At 39.9% G+C, this 23,071-nt stretch overlaps 1 protein-coding gene across 26 annotated transcripts in view; it reads right to left on the bottom strand.

Annotated features, from left to right (window-relative positions):
* atp2b2 (ATPase plasma membrane Ca2+ transporting 2) overlaps positions 1–23,071 on the bottom strand; it is an 824,012-nt gene that overhangs the window by 5,125 nt on the left and 795,816 nt on the right. For 16 of the 26 annotated variants that reach the window (XM_072582139.1, XM_072582135.1, XM_072582136.1 and 13 more), the window contains 4 exons: positions 19,646–19,857; positions 16,999–17,106; positions 15,433–15,615; positions 5,481–5,567 (listed from right to left, as the gene is read on the bottom strand). In XM_072582139.1, coding sequence (XP_072438240.1) covers positions 5,481–5,567; positions 15,433–15,615; positions 16,999–17,106; positions 19,646–19,857 — 590 coding nt within the window. Of the gene's footprint in view, positions 1–5,172; positions 5,227–5,389; positions 5,568–15,432; positions 15,616–16,998; positions 17,107–19,645; positions 19,858–23,071 lie in introns of all 26 variants that reach the window. The other 10 variants (XM_072582150.1, XM_072582153.1, XM_072582157.1 and 7 more) reach the window with 4 other exon arrangements.

Raw genomic sequence — 23,071 nt, 5'->3', positions numbered from 1 at the left:
AAAATGGGAGGTGAAATCACATTTTGCTGATGTAGATGGTAGCAGCCAGGAAGCATGTCGCTAGACTCACCAGAAGATCATGCCGCGGAACAAGGACACATGTAGGTGGTAAAATCTGGCACATAGAGACAGCCATATTCAAAAGCCTGGTTAAATGTGAAACACTAACAAGCATAATCCATGCACAATGGGGTAAACATTCGAGTATAGGCCCAGTGTTCTATCTCAGATCTCCAGTAGGCCATTTTGGATTTTTGTTCATATTCGTGATGGTTCTTAAAACACTCTTTCTTTATCCCAGTCAATTCCAATATAATAAAGATTCTCTTGTAATGTGTCAATTTAGCAGTCTGGGGAAAAAAAAAACCTACCTGACTGCAGAGTTTGATACTTCCAACTGAAGCATCAAAATAACTATAATTCTCTACAGATTTTCATTTAGAAATTCACTCAAATAATGTCCAACTAACATGTCACATGATAAAGGGTTTTTTTTTTACTTTGGTGGGACGTGTGTGTGGAGAATTGTATAAATTAATGATTATGAAAGCTTCATGTCATGTTTCTGTAGCTATTTGAAGTTACTGTGTATTGTGTTGATCAGGTGAATTTTGAATCTACAGTACTATTTAAAATGTAAGTACTTTCTACATTATTTAGAGAAAAAGATCTGCTTGATGAAAATGTGGACCATAGTATGCAACCTAATTTTTCTTGGTTTGTTATAAAACCTCAAGCATATTTAATAGTCTTTATATCAATCAGCTTTTAAAGAGTTATTGATAATATATCACTCATTGATAGGTTGTCGAAATGTCCATGGCATATGGAAGCATCCAATGTGCTTTGGAAGCTTGGGAAACCTACAACAGGTATCTCAAAACACTGCAGAAGTACCACCATTAGTGTCTTTTCAAAGTCCTTCAAATCCATTACCAAAAAGGCAGTCCAACAGCAATATCCTTTCTCAAGCTAATCACTCAGAAGCACTACACTGGCAGGACATAGCATTTGCTTGCCTTACAAAAGACTCCTGAAGCAATTTGCTCTTTTTGGAACACATTGTGACAGGAGACTCCATGGAGGACAGCAGAAGTATTTCAGGGATATCCTCCAAATATCCCTGCAGAGATCCAACGTTCCAACTAACTCAGGGAATTCCTGCTTTGTGAATGACCAAGTTGAAGAAGGGTCATTCAGGACGACAGCAAACACTTTGAGAGGCTACGGGTTGAGCTGTTGGACAGAGCTCTCAATCCTCCCTATAAATATCTACCTCACTGTCTGACTACCTCCTGCTAAATTGCATGTTGGACTCATCCACCTTCTTAAACCTCAATGAATAAAAACAGAAGCATGATGTCCTCAATCCTGAGGGAATGTCTAAGAAGGCAATTATTCATCAAAAGCAGACTTATTAAATACAGCAAAAATATTTCCTTTAATCTTTCTCGGCAAATTTCCATAACTGTGTGTTCATTGTGGATCATTCTGTTAGGATTTCTTTTATATCGTCCCACCAGGTCAGCTTTGATCTTCTAAGAGGTCTTTTTGCAATTTACACAATTAACAAGTTTCAACAATGTGGTCAATTCTTTCAATTTTAAGGAATACCTTTAATGCACTTAAAAATGTTTATCTTTATTATTTCACACATCTTGTTACTTCCAAAAGTGTGTTCCAATTTCTGTTTCTGCACTTTAAGGATCTAACATTTACAACTATAGAGAAGTCTACATTGTCAACTAACACTATTACATTTGTCCCTCTCCTTTATGCTGATCTCCATAAATATTGAAGCACTTTCAAGCACATTAAGCTTTACCTTCCTAGTAAGAAGCTCAATACTACTTTCACATCCTTAATATCAATGATCAAATTCATCAATCTTCCTTTAGATTTCTTCAGTTCTCCATAAATGATGAAGACAACTTTCACCTTACAGCAAAGACATCAAGTTTCCATTTCTTTCCTTCAGCACTCATTTCTTTGGCTACCACAATGATAGCAGAAATGGCAAGGATAATAAATTCATTTGCATATTCCATGGCATCTAGAAGCAGCCTATGTGCTTTGGAGGCTTGGGAAACCTACAAGAGGCATCTCAAACCTTTTATATCTATCTTTACACCTTCATGCTCACTACCGTTGCTGAATGCATCACCCAATTTCATAGAATCATAGAATCCCAACAGTGTGGAAGCAGAGCATTCAGCCCATTGAGTCCTCACTGACCCTTCAAAGAGCATCCCACCCAGACCCCTACTCTATTCCATAACCCCACATTAACCAAAGCTAATCCACCTACTTACACATCCCTGGACAACATCCCTTAAGAGCTATTCAGCCTGGCCAATCCACCTAACCTGCATATCTTTGGGATGTGGGAGGAAACCAGAGCACCTGGAGAAAACCCACGCAGACATAGGGGGAATGTGCAAACTTCATACAGACAGTCGCCTGAGGCTGGAATCAACCCCTGTGTTGTGAGACAGCAATGCTAATCACTGTATTACCATGCCACACCAAATTTGGTCCATGATAACTTTAGATAAAATGGTTGGTAAAACAGTATTTTTAGACTGGTGTCCTCACTTTAACCAAATTGGATATTTTTCCTCCATCTTCAAAGAAAGGTTTCTTCCTTCTTTCATATGATTTAATCATTTGGAATCCCTTTTTTACTTTTAGTTGCTCTTAGTAACCATATCTCCTCCAAGTCACCTGATTATCTGATATAAGACACATCTAAACATCTTTTAGATTTCCCTGGTTTTCAATTAATAGACTTTGTGTAAAGCTTATCCAGATTCTATTTGGAGGATGCAGTGGCTTTCCTGCATTTTTCAATCTGGTATCACCTGAAATAACTCTTGCTCACATGCAGAAGAATGATTCTGCAACACCTCTATACTTGAATCAAGACTGATTGTTTCTTGAAAAGAGGTATCTTTCCTGCTTTGAAGACTGAATGAAACAGTAAATCTCCTCCTGCATCCCTCTCATCTTTAAACACTTAAGCATGTGCATAATTGTGGGCTCGAGCTTCGGAATGATACAATTGACGAGAAACATTAGATTGGTTCCAGGATGGCTGAGTTTCCCTCTGATTAAAGACTGGGTAAAAAGGGTGTTTACCGATTGGAGTTTGGAACAATGAGAGGTGATGTAGGATTCTGAGATGGTTTGACAGGGTCAGTGTTCGGAAGCTATATCTTGTGTCTGAAGAGTAGAATCATGGGGACATAATCTGATGATAATGTAGTTGATAGCTAGGTCTGAGATGAGAAAAGATTTCTTCACTTTCATAGGTTTAGGAACCTTAGTAATTCTCTATCCTAGAGGGCTATGATTCTCATTCATTAAGATGTTCTAAGATGACATTATAGATTTTTAGACTCTAAAAAAAATCAAGGGAAATGATGATCAAGAGTGAAAGTGCAGTTAGGCTCAAAGATCAGCCATATTTATTTCACAGTGAAAAAGACTCGAGGAATCTATAACATACTCCTGTCCATTCTTTTTAATTCATTCTTATAGGGTTCAAGGGAATGAAAGTAATTATGATTTGGGGTTTGTTAATTGTTAGAGTCAAAAAATGATTTTGCATTTAACATTTGTTTGAATTATTATGATAAATCATATCTTGTAACTGCTTGATTTTGAATCATATCTTGTAACTGATTTTGAATGCTGGCTTTGAAGATTTTTAAAATTTGCTGTAGAATAATTCTAGCTAGTTCAAGACACTGTAGTTTTATTTCTATTGACAGCAACACAAGATGAATTACAGTGGTACACATCAATAGCAATCCAAAGACTGTGCAAATAGAAAAAGAATGGAATTAATTTGAATAAAATATTTACTCTACCTGTTTAGTTTTCAGTGTAAGAACATCATCATTAACTAATCTAAATTGTTTTAGCATGTATAACAATTTACCTGATAAAAATGTATGTGCCATTCATTAAATTAAGCTGAATAACAAATATATTTTCTATTTTAAAATAATGAAGAATTTATCAGATTCCGAATTACTGATGGAAAAAAATAATTCACAGGCTGTCAAGAAAAATTAGATCGACCTCTTGCTATCTTTAAATTTTCACTGATTCCAATTTGACAACTCTATTTTTCCTACACTGGGAACAATAATAACTATTATAGCTAGAATGCACCTTTGCCTTCTAACAACAACATAGATAGACATTTCCACTTTGGTCCATTTTCATTCTGAGTAATTATTTAGCTTGCGTTTTAGTACTGAGTTTGAACTTGGGATTCCAGACCATGTGTTCAACTTTGCCATCTACTGGCACAGAGATGTTACCAAACTTAACATCTCTTCTGATTAAACAATAAATATATTTATAGGTTTTGAAGGAACTCTTGTCCCAGGCTATGAATATGAAACATGCAATACTACATCGCATGCATGCTTTTCTTTATCCCACTGGAACAGCCAAAAAATATTTTAAATAAAATAATATTTAAAACTTGAGAATTGGTAATCAACCATTGCCACATAACGCCGAGTTAATCATCTCAAAATATTTCCAATATGTTAAACAATGACTGAAGGGGACCATGTGGAAGCAACTGCCTAGGCAGTCATGGCACATTACAAACTAGGCAATGTCCCTGAACGTAGAATATAAGAAAAAGGACTGACAATGCACAGGCAGGACAAAAAAAATGAGTAAAAAACTTTTTTTGTGGCAGAACAGAAAAACGAACAACAAGAAAATGTACTGTAATTTGACAAAAGACTTTGGGACAAGACTTCATGACATTCTCATGTGGTGGTTTTATTCTTCTCGTCTTCTGCTTCTCAGTACCCAGAAAGGAGGCGAGGTGAGGCTCAGGAATGTCCTTGTCAATGAATACCACATTGGCTTTGTCTAAGATTTCTCAAGGAAGGAAAAATAGTTTAAGTAAATCAAGTTTATCGTCATGCTGTTGGTTTGCCTGGTCTGAGTCGCCACATGAGAGGAGAGAAAAAGCAAGAGGCTGTGTATTGTTCAGATGAAACACTGTAAAATTAAAAAAAAAGTTTTTTTTTGGCAGTCTGAGGGCTTATACTCGAAAGTTTACACACACTTTTAAAACCTAATGTCTAGACTCATATGCCCAAGCAGTTCACATTCATTGCAGGCTCAGGTCAGACTCACAACGTTCATTTCACTCCCTCCTGCTGGACCCTTTGCCTAGGGCTGTCTAGTCCTCTAGAGAAAACAAACACATTCACTTCAGACACATAACAGGTCGCCAAGGGGTAAATAATACTGAACTCTACAAAAAGACTGACAAGATGATTAGTATCAAATAGTTAAAAAGCAAAGAGGGGGATGTGAAAGATCATCTTGTGCATTAAGAATACACACTCACGCCCAGCAGAAGCAGCAGAAGCGCTGGTAGGAGAGGAAAGAGCATTGGGAGTAGATAACGATACGTGAGTAGGGCTAGAAATATTGGTTACATCTTGATTTTGGCTGGTAACGGATGACTGCCGTCTTAGAGCCCCCTGAAAGGAAGTGCCACTCTTGAATGTATTCACTACTTCGATCTGTAATGAAGGAGAGAATGAGAAAGTTTGTTCAAGGTGGAGATACAAGATTAATGTGCCTGGGAACCTCTAATGCACAAATAGGATTCAATTAGCAAGAAAAAAACATGCAGGTCCCAATAATTTGATAATACTGTAGCAAAATAATGGCAAATTTAAACAAATGCAATCTGACTAATCAACAAAACCCAAAATTAGCCAACATGGAAATGTCCTGCACCTTCTGGCTTTTCACCAGAATACAGATTAAATAAATTAACCGATGTGTTTAAAATTAGCCCATGTTCTCTTGTACAGTATTAAAGCAATATATATTTTCGGTTATTACATGAATTACTCAAAACAGATGAGAATAATCCACATTATCACTTCCAATGCAATAATTCAAATCTAACGACTTAAAGTTATTAAATATTATTAAAATACAAATAATGTGAAAAAACTGTAATTGTCTATGAGCACAATTTGGTTGAATAAATTTCAGTATTGTGTCACTATTTATTCATTGCAGACTATGGAAACCAACAATTTTTCAACAATAACACCTCCTTCATTTTGTTTTTCTCAATAAAATGAAGCTAAAATTTGAATTCACAGGGCATAAATAAACTTGTAATTTTATTAAGGCTAAATTTCCAATTTTGTACACTCTCATTTGCTAGCAGAGAAAGCTTTGAACGTGAGCAAATTATTGCACTGAATTTGCAAGTATATATTGTGGAGAGCACGTCTCCTTATGGTTTCACATTTTTCTTAACAATTAATTATCAAAACATCAATTTTAAAATATACAGCAATTGATTCCTTCATTAACTCAGCTGGATCAAACAGAAGCCCAACCCATAAATGCTTGACAGTGCCTCAGTATGTTTCTTCAAATTAATAAAAATAGACCTCGTTATTGTTGCAAATTCAGTTAACTAACCTCGGTTGGAAGGAATAGAGACTTTAGCATTACTAGATAGAGAGTTGAAGTAATTAATCTTCCCACTTCTGAGTAGAATGCATTATGTCCTGCTGGCATGAAGAGTTATATTCTCTGTGGTTTGAACTGCCCAGAGAATCCAGAATGAGTCACCAAATTAGGGAGGAGAGGAAATTGGAAACCATTTTGAAAAATTAGTAACTCTTCCAGAATAATATACACATTAGTTTGAAATTCTATTTTGTTTTGAATACATTAAAAACAGCAAGTAAATTATAACCTTCATGTTGACACACAAATATTATTGCAAGCCTCAAAGGATTAAAGACCTTCTTGAACACAAGTGTCCACAACATCAATGGGGGTTCTCCAGTGGAGTTTCAATGAAGCTTATGGAACAAGATCAGGAGAAACCCCTCAAAACCCACCTACAAGTACTTTTCAAATTTCAGAATAGGCAGTGAAGCTGTTACTTTCACTATCTAATTCTTCTTTGAAATGCAAACCTTCTACACAAAGTAATATTCTTGTGTTGGAAATTAAAAACTATGCTTCACAAATAGTTGAGCAAGTTTATTTCTGAATTGGATCACTGCTTCCTATTTAGTGCTACAATGGTAAACTGCTTCTGTAAGGGTTGAAGAACGGACTGAGGGAATATAGATAAACTGAAAGCTTCAACATGATGTTTAAAAACACTGGAAAGCAACATAATAGGAATTACTTGTGAAGCTTTGGAATAAATATGACAATAAATGAAACGTACTAGGAGAAAGTGAGGACTGCAGACGCTGGATATCAGAGTTGAATAGTATGGTGCTTGAAAAGCACAGCAGGTCAAGCAGCATCCAAGGAGCAGGAGTATCGACATTTCGGGCATAAGCCCTTCATCAGGAAAGGGGAGACTACAAATAGTATGAAATTTTTAAAAATCAAATCGAGAACTAAGTAATTAAAATCAAGATTCAGGGCCAAGTAATGTGTTGTAACTGTGCCAGATTAGGACGGGGGAGAGTTACCTGGACGCTGTGTTTCAGGAGGCAGTCACACCCCTTAAAATAACTACCTTGAATTCAGTGGTCAGGGACAGGTGGGTGTGACTACGAGGAAGCCAGGTAGAGGGATCCAAGAGGTAGTGCTGAAGGAGCATTTGCCTTTGAGCTTGTCCAACAGATTTGAGTCTCTTGCTCCCTGTGTGGATGAGGGTGGAGTTTGTAGAGTGGATGAACAAATTGACTATAGCACTGTCGTACAGGGAGCCAATCAAGAGGTGGGAGAAAAGAGAAATGTAATTGTAATCAGAGACTGTATGAAGAACTGATGAAGGTCTCCAGCCTGAAACATCAATTTTCCTGCTCCTCCGATGCTGCCTGACCTGCTGTTCTTTTCCAGCAAGACATCCTCAACTCTGATCTCCAGCATCTACAGACCTCCGAGGCAGGGAAATAGAAATTGTTGTTTGTGCTAGGATCAAGAGTCCCAAAGGATATGTTGCCTGCCTGGTGTCGGGGTTCAGACTATCTCATCTGGGCTGCAGAGGAACTTGGAGTGGGAGGGGAAGGATCCAGTTGTCGTGGTCCATTATGCAGCAATGATATAGTCACAAAGAAGAAGGAAGTGCAGCTGAGACACTATAAGCAGTTAAGCGCTAATTTAGAACCAGAAAGGTAATAATCTTAGAATTATTACCTCAGCCATGAGCAAGTTGGCACAGGGTCAACAAGATTAAAGAGATAAATGCACGGATCAAAGATTGGTGTGGGAGAAACTGGCTCAAATTCATGAGACATTGACATTAGTATCAGGGAAGGAGGGAGCTCTTCTGATGGGACAGGCTCCACTTGAATCATGGGGGAGCTTCAATATGCACGTAGACTAGGAAAAGAAAATCGTGGAATGTCAATGAATTTTTAGCTTCTGGTAGGACCCACGAGAAAACAGTCAATTCCGGATTTGGCAATGAGTAATAAGGTAGACTTGATTAGGGAGCTTGCCGAGAAGAAACCTTAAGAAAGGCAGCAGTGACCATATGGTATGACACAATTTATTCTGCACTTTGAGAGGGAGAAGCTGGAATCAAATTCAAAGGTATTACAATTGAGTAAAAATGGTTAATTTGTGGAACTCAATGTCACTGAAGACTGTGGAGGCCAAGATATTGGGTCTATTTAAGAGAGAGATAGCTCTTGATTAGTAAGGGGGTCAAGAGGAAAAGGCAGGAGAATGTGGGTTGAGAAATACATAAGCTATGATTGAATGGCCGAGCAGGCTCAGTGGGGCAAATGGCCTAATTCTGATCTTACATTTTATATTTTATGGTCCTATGGTTCTGAACTCCTCTACGAGACAGAGAAGAGCTTGTCCAGCCTCTGCATAATCCTGAACACCAAAACCTCAGAGTTCCTGTCCTCAAAGTGAACCGCCAATTTTCTTGTTTCTGACAGGTCATGAACCATGCAGAGTCGAGATTAGAGCAGGGCAACTCTGAACTGACAGGGCTTGATCGGCTCACAACGGGTTTTCAAAGGTGGCCAGGGTGTCAGGGTTGCCAATCAGTTCCACGATACCCAGCCAGTGGCAGGTGGTCAAATGGGACTAGAACGTGGCAAGTGGAGTGCCCTAGAGATGGGGTAGGTAGTTAATGGGTGAGTTTGTTAACATACTGCATGACATCTCACCTGGCTTCACAGTGAGACACTCGCCACGAAATGTGAGGCAACTGGCACTCAGCCAAAAAACTGCAAGGTTCAGCTCAAAGACTGAAAAAATACTTTTAGTGTTTGTTTCACAATCTAAGACACTCAAAACATCCTAATATAGGAAGAAACCAGGGGGCAAAAGAGGAAGAGCGGAACAGCCATATTATGTAGCTGCATGCTCTTTGTGCTGCCCAGCTACACCCACCCACCTTTCCCCGCACTGACAGCTGAACACTAAATGTCATCTCACTCAATCCTGCCCTCCCCCTCATGACAGCAGCAAATAGCCCACTATCTCGCTGAAGGGGCTGAGTCCAACATTTGGCTCCTCAGCCTCTATGAGGACAGATTCTTGGTCCTTGCTGGCAACCAAGTGAGAACCATTGTTCAGTGTACTGCAATTCTCATATTAACCCCACTGTCAATGTGTGTTCACCTGCCAGAAGTTTGAACCCTCAGTCTTGGTGCTTTCCTCCTTTTGTGTTTGGCAGGTACCAATGGGACATCCACCTGCCAAGAGAACCTCCCCACGAGGCATCCTCTCTTCCACCTCTGAGGAAGAGAGCAGATCCCTGAGACGAGCCACCAGCAAAGGCTGCCTCCTGCACCCTCCACCAACTCACATTCTGATACCTCACTGCCAACATCCTCTCAAAGCTTTTATTTGCTTTTACATGGACATCCGAGACTTCTGGAACCCAGAGTCAATGTATCCACACACTACTCACAGTATGCAGACCCTCCCTGTGGCTGTGCATTAGCTAAGTTTCAAGAGAACTTTGCTCTGTGGTTATTTTCTCGAGATATTTGTATCATCAACAGCCATGGGTCAGGTCATAGAGTCATAGAGATGTACAGCAAGTAAACAGACCCTTCGGTCCAACCTGTACACGCCGACCAGATATCCCAACCCAATCTAGTCCCACCTGCCAGCACCCGGCCCATATCCCTCCAAACCCTTCCTATTCATATACCCATCCAAATGCCTCTTAAATGTTGCAATTGTACCAGCCTCCACCACATCCTCTGGCAGCTCATTCCATACACGTACCACACTCTGCGTGAAAAAGTTGCCCCTTAGCTCCCTTTTATAACTTTCCCCTCTCACCCTAAACCTATGCCCCCTAGTTCTGAACTCCCCGATCCCAGGAAAAAGACTTTGTCTATTTATCCTATCCATGCCCCTCATAATTTTGTAAACTTCTATAAGGTCACCCCTCAGCCTCCGACGCTCCAGGGAAAACAGCCCCAGCCTGTTCAGCCTCTCCCTCGCATCCAAATCATTTACGTAAATGACAAAAAGTAGAGGGCCCAGCACTGATCCTTGTGGCACTCCACTGCTCACAGGCCTCCACTCTGAAAAACAACCCTCCACCACCACCCTCTATCTTCCACCTTTGAGCCAGTTCTGTATCGAAATGGCTAGTTCTCCCTGTATTCCATGAGATCTAATCTTGCTAATCAGTCTCCCGTGGGGAACCTTGTTGACTGCCTGACTGAAGTCCATATAGATCACGTCTTCTGCTCTGCCCTCATTGAGCTTCTTTGTTACTTCTTTAAAAAACTCAATCAAGTTTGTGAGACATGATTTCCCACGCATAAAGCCATGTTGACTATCCCAAATCAGTCCTTGCCTTTCCAAATACATGTACATCCTGTCCCTCAGGATTCCCTCCAACAACATGCCCACCACTGAGGTCAGGCTCACAGGTCTATAGTTCCCTGGCCTGTCTTTACCGCCCTTCTTAAACAGTGGCACCACGTTTGCCAAACTCCAGTCTTCCGGCACCTCACCTGTGACTATCGATGATACAAATATCTCAGCAAGAGGCCCAGCAATCACTTCTCTAGCTTCCCACAGAGTTCTCGGGTACACCTGATCAGGTGCAGAAGACTGGAAATGTGGTGCCATTACTTAAGAATGGCTGCAAGGAAAAGCAAGGGAACTATAGACTGTTGAATCATAGAATCTCTACAGTATGGGAGTAGGCCATTTGTCCCATCGAGTCTACACTGTCCCTTTAAAGAGCATCCCTTTCAGACCCATCCACTCTAATTCTGTAACCCTGCATTTCCCTTGGCTAATCCACCTAGCCTGCACCCTCCTGGACACTATGGGTACTTTGGCATGGCGAATCCACCTAACCTGCACCTCTTTGGACTGTGGGAGGAAACCTACACAGACACGGGGAGAATGTGCAAACTCCACACAGACAGGTGCCCAAAGCTTGAATCGAAGCCAGACCCCTGGCACTGTGACACAGCAGTGCCTTTTGTCAGTCATGAGTAAATTGATGGAGGGGATCCTGAAGGTCTGATTAGGGATTCATTCATGGGAAATCATGTCTTACTGACTTAACTGAATTTTTTGAAGAGGGGACAAAAAGTTTGATGAAGGCAGAGCAGTAAACATTGTCAATGGACTTCAGCAAAGTGTTCAACAAGGTCCTGCATGGTTGACTAGTTAGTAAGGTTAGATCACATGAAATCCAGGGAAACTAGCCAATTGGATACAAAATTAGCTTGAAGGTAAGAGGCTGAGGGCAGAGGTAGAGGGTTGCTTTTCAGACTGGAGGCCTGTGACCCAGCAAGATTAGTGCTAGGTTGACTGCTTTTCATTGTTTATGTAAATTATTTTTAATGAATATAGGAGGTCTGATTAGTAAGTTATTAGATGACACCAAAATAAGTGGTGTAGTGGACAGTGAAGAAAGACGATCTCAGAGTACAATAGGATCTTGATTAGATGGGCCAATTGGCTGAGGAGTAGCAGATGGAGTTTAATTTAGATAAATGTGAGATTGGCGTTTTGATAAGGCAAACCAGGGCAGGACTTATACAGTTTCTGGTCGGGCCCTGCGGAGTGTTGCCAAACAAAGGGACCTGGGGTGCAGGAACATAGTTCCTTGAAATTGGAGTTGCAGCGGACAGGGTGGAGAAGGAGGTGTTTGGCACGCTTGTCTTCATTGGTTAGTGCATAGAGTATAGGGGTTGGGGCCTCATGGTGTGGCTGTACAGGACATTGGTGAGGCCATTTTTAAAATACTGTGTTCAATGCTGGTCACCCTTCTATAGGAAGGGTATTGTTAAACTTGAAAGGATGCATAAATATTTACAAGGGTGTTGCCAGGACTGGAATGTTTTGCATTATAGGGAGAGGCTGAATAGACTGGGACTTTTTCCCCTGAAGTGTCAGAAGCTGAGGGGTGACCAGACAGAGCTTTATAAAATCATGAAGGGCATGGATATGGAGAATAGCAATGCTCTTTTTCCTCGGGTGGATGAGTCCAAAGTTAGAGGGCATAGTTTAAGGTGAAAGGGAAAAGATTTAAAAAGGCTCTGAGGGAATCTTTTTCAAGCAAAGGGTGATGCGTGTATGGAACTAGCTGCCAGAGAAGGTGGTGGTACAATTCCAACATTTAAAAGGCATCTGAATGGGTATGTGAATAGAAAGGGTTTAGAAAGATATGGGCCAAATGCTGACACATGGGACTAGGTCAGATGGGTCTGTTTCCATGCTGTATGTTTCTATGGCTCTAAGGATTATTGGAGTATTTAATACGATAGTGGGGTATTTAGTAAGGGGGATTCAGTGTTATGGGGAGGTATTGTTGGGTAAGGAGATAGTGCTGTGATGGGACCTTCCTATGGATCTTTCACAATGAGTTATGAGGTTCTCAACCAATATGAAAATGTTGCTCAGCTTTACTATAAGATATAAAAGACAAGAATTTGAGCAATATATTCAACCCATAAGAATCTTCTTGATGCAGCTTTCAAATTTTTCTCTGTATTTTAATTACTTCTGTTGGATCAGGACTTAGAGAGTCATAGAGATGTACAGCATGGAAACAGACCCTTCAGTCCAACCCGACCATGCCGACCAAATATCCCAACCCAATCTAGTCCCACCTACCAGCACCCGGCCCATATCCCTCCAAACCTTTCCTATTCATATACCCATCCAAATGCCTCTTAAATGTTGCAATTGTACCAGCCTCCACCACATCCTCTGGCAGCTCATTCCATACACGTACCACCATCTACGTGAAAAAGTTGCCCCTTGGGTCTCTTTTATATCTTTCCCCTCTCACCCTAAACCTATGCCCTCTAGTTCTGGACTCCCCACCCCCAGGAAAAAGACTTTGTCTATTTATCCTATCCATGCCCCTCATGATTTTGTAAACTTCTATAAGGTCACCCCTCAGCCTCCGATGCTCCAGGGAAAACAGCACCAGCCTGTTCAGCCTCTCCCTGTAGCTCAGATCCTCCAACCCTGGCAACATCCTTGTAAATCTTTTCTGAACCCTTTCAAGTTTCACAACATCTTTCCGATAGGAAGGAGACCAGAACTGCACGCAATATTCCAACAGTGGTCTAACCAATGTCCTGTACAGCTGCAACATGACCTCCCAACTCCTGTACTTAATACTCTGACCAATAAAGGAAAGCATACCAAACGCCCTCTTCACTATGCTATCTACCTGCAACTCCACTTTCAAGGAGCTATGAACCTGCACTCCAAGGTCTCTTTGTTCAGCAACACTCCCTAGGACCTTACCATTAAGTGTATAAGTCCTGCTAAGATTTGCTTTCCCAAAATGCAGCACCTCGCATTTATCTGAATTAAACTCCATCTGTCACTTCTCAGCCCATTGGCCCATCTGGTCAAGATCCTGTTGTAATCTGAGGTAACCCTCTTCGCTGTCCGCTACACCTCCAATTTTGGTGTAATCTGCAAACTTACTAACTGTACCTCTGATGCTCGCATCCAAATCATTTATGTAAATGGCAAAAAGTAGAGGGCCCAGCACCGATCCTTGTGGCACTCCACTGGTCACAGGCCTCCAGTCTGAAAAACAACCCTCCACCACCACCTTTCAGCCAGTTCTGTATCCAAATGGCTAGTTCTCCCTGTATTCCATGAGATCTAACCTTGCTAATCAGTCTCCTATGGGGAACCTTGTTGAATGCCTTACTGAAGTCCAAATAGATCACATCTTCTGCTCTGCCCTCATTAAGCTTCTTTGTTACTTCATCAAAAAACTCAATCAAGTCTGTGAGACATGATTTCCCATGCACAAAGTCATGTTGACTATCCCGAACCAGTCCTTGCCTTTCCAAATACATGTACATCCTGTCCCTCAGGATTCCCTCGAACAACTTGCCCACCACCGAGGTCAGGCTCACTGGTCTATAGTTCCCTGGCTTGTCCTTACCACCCTTCTTAAAAACAGTGGCACCACGTTTGCCAAACTCCAGTCTTCCGGCACCTCACCTGTGATTATCGATGATACAAATATCTCAGCAAGAGGCCCAGCAATCACTTCTCCAGCTTCCCACAGAGTTGTCGGGTACACCTGATCAAGTCCTGGGGATTTATCCACCTTTAACCGTTTCAAGACATCCACTACTTCCTCCTCAGTAATCTGGACTTCAGCCAGTTTTGAATGCTTCCATCAGATGTGTATTCTCTGGACTGGTGGTTATGGATTCCTTATGTTCACAAGCCAATGAAGTAGGTAAAAGTCTATTTTATGTCTTAACAAGTCTTCAAACTTGGCAATGGGGTCTATTCTCTGTTAACAACTCACTGAACCAGTTGGTACCAGTTTTAAATGTTAATAAATCACTCAAACAAATGAGCGTCTATTCCATATTTTGCTTTGCAATTAATTGAACGATCTGGTGGTTTATTCTCTACACCTACAAATTATTGATCCCAATGGTCATTGGTTTCAAATGTTTGCAAATGTGAGTCATTGTGCCTTTATATCGAAGTTGGTTTCCAATGAAGCAATACTCTTATTCATTTCTCATGGTCAACTCACAAATCACTCTAAATCCACGTCATTTATCCCATTGTGATTTACAAATCTTTATTACTTCTTTTGATTAACCTTAGGTAATCCATGAGAGGGCAGCCAACTGCTTCCCACCGGATAATCACAAGTTGAAACAACCAACCTATTCTTCCTACCTGCTGGAACAGCACTGCATAGACGTTTCAAACAAAAACAGAAAGGGGAACATTAATTTGTTTTGTGCAATTCTGCCTCATTTTAAAAAAATGAAAAAAAAGCTGCTATTTAACATATAGTAAATAAGGTGGCTACTCAGCCCATCATGCCGCCTGTCTGATATAACTTCCTATGTGATATATCACAATACCTGTTTATTGTAATATGAGGATGAATACAAGAGTGGATCTCTTTTGTGCTCCTAATGACGATGAGCATACCTGAGTTTGGATCCTATTCAGACCTCTGAACCAAAGAATCTGCCCACGCCTCAGTTCTCTCTCTGCATGATCAATTTCTTCAGCATCTTCATTAAGTTCCTCTTCTGGGATGTCATCCTTCTGAGTTCCATGGCCTGCTTCCTTCAAAAATTTCAATCGATTGGTTGGAATGGAGGATATTACCTGAGAAAAGAATGAATGAATAATGCATTGTTAAAATCTTTTTCTTCATTGTGCTAGGAAGAAAGTATAATGATTTGCACCATGACAAACAATCTAAAGGACTCATCTTTTCCCCCCTTTTTCATTGAGGGGACACCCAGTTCCCAAGTATGAAATGCAGGAAACAAGGGATAAGGCTTGTTAGACTGGGACCCACTCATTTTATCACCTAATTTCCTGATGGGGCAGAGCAGTCAAGCTCAAAGCAACTGAATACAAAAACTGTATGGACTAAAAAAGATTGTCTTCATTTCCTCTGACCACTTTATTACTTATAAATGTGTTACTGATATGGAATCCAGATTGTTTAACTGGATAGGATTGTTGTAAGCAGTAGGTCTTCTGAGAAAACACTAGGCATATGACCAACCTGTGGTGGCAGCCATAACTCTAAGATCTGAAGAGGTAAGTGGCTTCCTTTTTTAAAGTAGGTCCTCACAGAATAATGAGTCTTCAAGCTGCTGTGTTTTACCTACCCAAAGAATATGTGTAAGAAACATGACTTTGGAGTTGGGCAAAGACTTGATGAGTCTCTCAAAATTTGGCCAATGTCATTTCTTTATAATGTCACCACAATGGTTGCTCATTCTACTGGACAACTGACACGTGTTTTTTTTCTAAAACAAACAAACAGAGCGCAATATCTGATTCCGTCAGGCAATAGTAAATTCTTATGTAATCAGGTACAGTAATTGAAAAAAAGCTGTTGTTTAACATATACAGGTTTGGTATGTAATTCTCCATTGTAGAGATTAACTGGGTCTAAACATCACAAAACAATAATCCTCTGCAACTCTTCATTTATAGGATCAAAAGTTTGCAAAATGATACAAATTTGAAGTGTTCTTGCCTGTGACCTGCAGTTCAACTAATCATTTTCAAGTGTGATTTGGCAGTAATATGCAAACAATGTGTAATTTAAGGATTCATAGCTGTGTACACTTCATACACAGGGCTTTGATGGCACATTATGAAAGCTATGTCCTCGAAACATTAGCACCAAGTAACCCATCTTTTACAAAAAGGTTTTTTTGAATTCCAAGAAAAAAATGAAAAAAAAATTGCTGGGTTTCCAGTTTTTTGTTTCAAACAGGCATTTGTCATATTTCTACTAAAACAAACGATTCGTCGATCATTTTACAGGACTGTATCTTTTTACATGACACCACCTGCTCCAAAGTACGACAGAGCTGATTAACTTCTGCTTACCAAAATAACTTCAAGGGACTGGCCAAATGCATAGCCCCCACTTTGCATTGATTTGGATGGTACTTAGAATTATGAAGTTGCATAAATGATAGACATGCTTTAAAATTGTCTTTTAAATTCAGAATAAATCATTACCTGTCCCCATAGCAACTCTCCCACTCCCAGCACGATGCACCACAACCACTGGTCTATTTGCAGAGGAATACAACTGAATGGTTTTCCGCCAAACTGAATAATTAAAATCTGCAACAATGAAGGAAAAATAGAGAGAAAAATATTCAGAACCTTCCTTTTAAAATGGCATTGTTATAATTTTTGCTATTTATTCTCATATTATTGTATATATGAGTTGAATCCTATATTTTGAATCATAGAATATTTCAAGCACAGAGAGGGCTCATTTGGCCCAGCAAGTTTATTCTGTCTCTCTGCAAGAATGAATTTGTTTGTACTACTTCAGTGCCCTTCCCATAGCCTTGCAAATTCTCCCTTTTCAGGTCTTTTCCCAGGACAGCCATGATCAAATCTCCTCCAGCACACTCTCAAGGTATACAAACCAACTACTTGTTTCATAATCATGGCACCTTTGGTTCTTTTTAACTTAAACAGTGTCCTTAAGTTCTCACACTTTCTACCACAAGAACAGTTCCTCTCTCTTTCTCTCCACTGTAACTATGCCACATGACTGAGTATCATTACCAGATCTCCTCTCAACCTACACTTCTCTAAGGAAAATGACTCCAGCTTCTCCACTGTCAGCCCAGAACTGCACTTATGTTTCATGGAATTTGGCCTGGACATAGCAGAATATGGGAAATTGGCACCTCACTTTGTGGTTAGGACCTGGATGTCCTATTAGATGGGGTGGTGTAGAGGCAGTCTGTTCTCTCCCATCAGAACTGGCAGAAGAGGTCAGGTCCCTAGATCCTGCCTGCCTGGTCCAAGGTTGCCACTTGTCTCAGTGAGGTGTCAGTTGTCCAGAGGAGTGTGTAGCAAAGCTGCAGGAAGATCAATAACAATCTCCAGTCTATTAGGATAAGTGCCACCATGTTTCCTCAGTTACCTTACACTCCAGTATATCTCTTCCATTGCACCTACCTCTCAATCTCACTACTAAATGCAACATTTTCCCCCACTTTCACCCACTCATTTCCACATGACTAACACTGCATGACCTGTAACAAATCCATTTAGTATTTCTTTATTAATCTAAGTTGTCTGATTGGCTGCAGAAATAAAAACAAATATTGCTGGGAAAGCTCAATAGGTCAGGCATCATCTATGGAGAGGAAATAGAGTTAATGTTTTAGGTTAAGTGATCCATGTTAACCAAGATCTGTTGCACTTTTCCAGTAATTTCCATTTTTGTTTCTGATTTCCAGCATCCACAGTTCTTTGGTTCTTTTTGTCTGTCTGACTGTTTCTTTGCCCTTGATTAACATTTCTAAAAACTCTCTCATTCCATCAAGTGAATTATCAACTTTAAGTATAATCAGTCTTCCTAATTCCTCTTCTTTATCAAGTTGGAGCCTATTGATTATCTCAATCATCTGTTCTTTTGCTATCACTCTGCTAGACTTTCTTTGGTAAAGACAAATACAATATATTCAATCTGTCAGCTTTGCCTTCTGTATCCTTGCATTGAAATTCTTTCAGATCCCAAGTGTAACCCCTTCCCCACACCCCCCCCACTTTCCTCCGTCATCCTTTTGTTATTTATTAGAAGACTTTTTGCATTACATTTTATCTTAGCTGCCAGTCTCTTCTCATACTCTCGCTTTTCATTTCTTTCCTTTTTTACATTCCCTCATAATATTCAACCTGCTTCTTGCTTTATCATGAACTTGGCATCTGTCCTACATATCTTGGACCAGACGTTGATGACTCTTCCCAACCCATTCATGGGGTGAAAAGCCAAAGAATCATAATTTGCCCATTATGAGAGATGTACCTTGGTTGGCATGTGCACACACCTACTGCAGTTTTCCTAATGGTACAGGAAGCATTGAATGGTTTACTCACCTGAGCGCCTTTCAAGGCCCTTCAATGCCCAAACACCACATTCAAGAATATGGCACTTCTCAACAAAACAATGAAGTAAAACAATATTTGTGACTAATCTTGATTTATACCACTCAAAAGCATCACTATTAATAGGACTTAAGAATGGGAAGCTGGTGATTTATCACAAACTTATTTTCTCTGATAAGTGGCAAATACAATACTGCAGAACCAAATTGTGCTTTATTGGAGAAATTGTAATACTGCATTTTTTTTTTCATGCTACTTGGTACAATATTTTTTGATTTATTAGTTTCATATATTGGCATCTTATCACATCCAGCTGCCTCAGCATATTAGTTTGATGGATAGAATGTGTGCGAATGCGGCAATCTCTCAATCTTGAGGTGGAATGTCAGCCAATACCCTGGCACGATGCTTTAACCCAAAATCTGTAAACTCAGAAATGAGAAGACCTAGTAATTCAGCATAACACATGTGATAAAGTCACTGGCATAATTGAAGAGCAGGATGATATAATTTTCGCCAGGCTACAGAACAGGTCTGAGAGGTAATCCACCTTCCTCATAGAAGAAATGTTTAAACTACAATTTTCTGAATCTGTGGTATCAAATTTGAGGAGTAGAGCATGTCTCAGTGAAACACTAGAAGCAGAATGGTCTTTGTGACTAATCTTTATCTGTATATTTCTAAAGCATAAGCAGCAATAGAACATATGAAAAAAAGCACTAATTTATCAGAATATTCTTTTCCACAATACCTGAATTCCAAAAGTGCCGAATACAATACTGCAGAAGATGGGATTTCGGAAAATGCCATCAAACACATTTTTCTCCCCATGTATCTTGCGAGCATTGATTTCATTGAAGAGTTGCATCAACACAAAAGTGTTAAAGATGATAGTGTAGTGTTCAGACGGTGGGGCATGCAGTGGTGCATTTCTGCCACTGTCGATGTTAAAAATGGTCTCACCTGAAAACAAACAGTAAATAGCATAATAGTCATGATACAACTTCCTGCTTTATGTAAGTAAACGTGCATGATGCAGTGTTTTTAACGACTTCCACTAACATGTTTAGCATTCAATTTTGACTGATTGTGCTCCTGGGGAATGCCTTGGGAAATATTTATAAGTTGGAGGCGCTACGTAAATAGAAGTTAGTGTTGCTGTTGTATACTAATCAGAGGTCGATGGCTCACATATTTCATATACTTCCCACCATCTCAAGAATTAGCAGTCTTTTGCCATCCTGAAGACAAGTAAACCTTGCACAAAGTCTCCTGACGTCAAACTGTGCATTCTGAATGCACTATAAATGAATTTGTTTCTACACACTCCAGATGCTACCCAATCACATTTCTTCAGATAACTCCATAATGGATATATTTGGAATAAATCTTCCACAATGATGCCTACTGCTAAAAGAAAACTATTTATACTGGAGAAAAAAATAGCAATCCTTTTCTTGGAATGAAAAGAAATCTCTCCATTCATTGTGATGGCTGATTTCCAAATTTAATAAGCTGGCTGGTCTTTGTTGGATTTTCAACAATAGTTTAAATAGTTAGATTTTCAATAATACTGCACCCATCACCTTTCTCTACAAATCACGAAATATAGTACTATATTTTCAGAGTAATAGATATAAATATTTTCACTTATTTACTTCACATTACTGACTAACAATGTCATTTTTATTTTCTCGGGATGAAATTGATGGTGTATAAAATAAAATAAATATAACACAAATATAGATTTATATTTTGTTTATATTGGCATAGGAAAACAAAAAGAAATGTGCATCTCCTGAGCAGACTTATGACATCAAAGTCAACTCCTTATTGCTTCACCTCAACAACAACAAATTTAGTTTACATTCTACCTTAATTCTTTAAAGCTTCCCAAGATATTCCCAGAAATCATATCAAGCAAAGTTTATCACTGATCCAGGCAACGCAAAATTGGGGGGATAGTCAAAGCTTGGAGCATCTTAAATGAGGGAAATTAAGTACAGAGGTAGAAAATAGGGAGGGAACTCCAGACCATAGCATTAAGGCACCTGAAGTCATGGAACCAATGTTGCAGTAACTAAAATCGAAAAGGCTCAAGAGGCCAGAATTAGTTGACTACAGCCACCACCAACATTGTGGGATTGGAAGATATTGCATAGTTTGGGAGAGGACAAGTCTTGGGAGGATTTTAAGGATAAGAATTTTAACACTAATGAATGATGACAAGGCTAACTATACTGTGAGAACAGGCATTGAAAGGAGCGGTAAATCACACAACTTCTGACATTTGCAATGGGTAATTAAGCATAGTGATCCAGTAGTTGCTGTCAGAGTTCCCTTGCTCCTTCACAGGATTGGCTCCTTGTTAATGGGTCAGACCACATTTACAGTATTGTGCGCAGTTTTGGACCCCATATCTCAGGAAGGAGGTACTGGTCCTGGAAAGGGTTCAGAGGAGTTTTGCAAGAATGGTCCCAGGAATGAAAAGCTTAACATATGAGGAATGTTAAGGGAGGTCATTGGGAGGTCATTGAGCACAACAGGATGGGAAACAAGACTTGTTGAAATTAAAGACAATGGCAGCAATACTTTGGATAATTTCAAGTTTACACAGTAGTTAGATTTTTCATACTTGCAGAAATTTCTCTTCTACTCTCAAGATAATTGAAAGGTACACTAAGAGACAATTACATTTGGGCATCCAGCACCAAAAACAGGAAGCAAAAAGAGGAGGAAATATAAATTAGATTTAAAATATTAACATACTGCAAAATAAGGATTGGAAAATACAAAGGTGGGGAATGGGAGAGAGGAAAAGGCAGAAGAACTAAAAATAAAGTGTGTTTGAAAGAATCTCGAAGCCACTTATCATCTGAGAGAATGGGATTCAACACATCAACATTACTTTTTTCTGTTCTAGCTAGGTTCCTCCACAGTAATGATCACTTTTCATGCTATTAAATCTCATTTATTCCTGAATGTAAGAGCCCTAATGTTTTCAGCCAACTTTATTGGGAAACTACTGGCCAAGTCCCACAAATTCAGGAATTTCAGTGCCACACCCATAAGACCACAAGACACAGGATCAGAAATTAGGCCATTCAATCACGGTCAATAAGTTTCTCAACCCCATTGTCCTGCTTTCTCCCTGTAACCCTTGATCCCCTTACAATCAAGAACCTATCTATCTCCATCTTAAAAATACTCAATGACCTGGTCTCCCCAGCCTTCTGTAATGGTGAGTTCCATAGATTGCCCACTTTCTGGCTGAAGAAGTTTCTCCTTATCTCTGTTCTAAAAGGTCTTCCCTTTACACTAAGGCTGTGCCCTCGGGTCCTAGTCTCTCCTACCAATAGAAACATCTTCCCAACATCCACTCTGTCCAAGCCATGCAGCATTCTGTAAGTTTCTATGAGATCCTTCTCATCCTTCTAAACTTCATCGAGTGTAGTCCCAGAGTCCTCAAACATGCCTCATATGTTAAGCCTTTCACTCCTGGGACCATTCTTGTGAGCCTCCTCTGAACACGTTCCAGGGCCAGTACATCCTTCCTGAGATATGGGGCCCATAACTGTGCACAAAATGTGGTCTGACCTATTAACAAGAAGCCAATCTTGTGAAGAAGCAAGGGAACTCTGACAGCAACTACATCACTATGCTTAACTGCCCATTGCAAATGTCAGAAGTTGTTGTGTGATTTACCACTCCTCTCCCCACTTGTTCCAACTGTGCAGTTAGTCTTAACATCATTCATTTTGCAAAACATAGCTTATCAAGTTCTGTAGTGCTTGACCAATTAATAAGAAAATTCACTCTGCTCAGTGGAAGAAATATTAATCTCAGCAAACGTATGTCATGGAAGTTTAGTGTGCAGTAGCAGCATCCGTACTTCTGAATCAGAACTTCCAGGTTCATATCACACTTCAGACCTTGATGACCGAGGACAGCGTATTCGTTGCATTGACAAACAGGTTGGACATCAACTTGTAATTCCTTCCAACATATGCCAATGCCAGATAGTAAGAGCAGGAGTGATTACTGACCAGCCATGTACCATGCGATAGAATGACATTAGAGCCTCCACCACACTATCCATAGCTCATATGACATGGCTGTAAAATAATCTGTCCCCCAGCAACTCAGATTCATTGAGAGGCAGTTATTCCAGTCAGCT

The sequence above is a fragment of the Chiloscyllium punctatum genome, chromosome 12, assembly GCF_047496795.1.
Source record: "Chiloscyllium punctatum isolate Juve2018m chromosome 12, sChiPun1.3, whole genome shotgun sequence".
Classification (NCBI taxonomy): Eukaryota; Metazoa; Chordata; class Chondrichthyes; order Orectolobiformes; family Hemiscylliidae; genus Chiloscyllium; species Chiloscyllium punctatum.
This window is presented reverse-complemented; position numbering and strand designations above follow the sequence as displayed.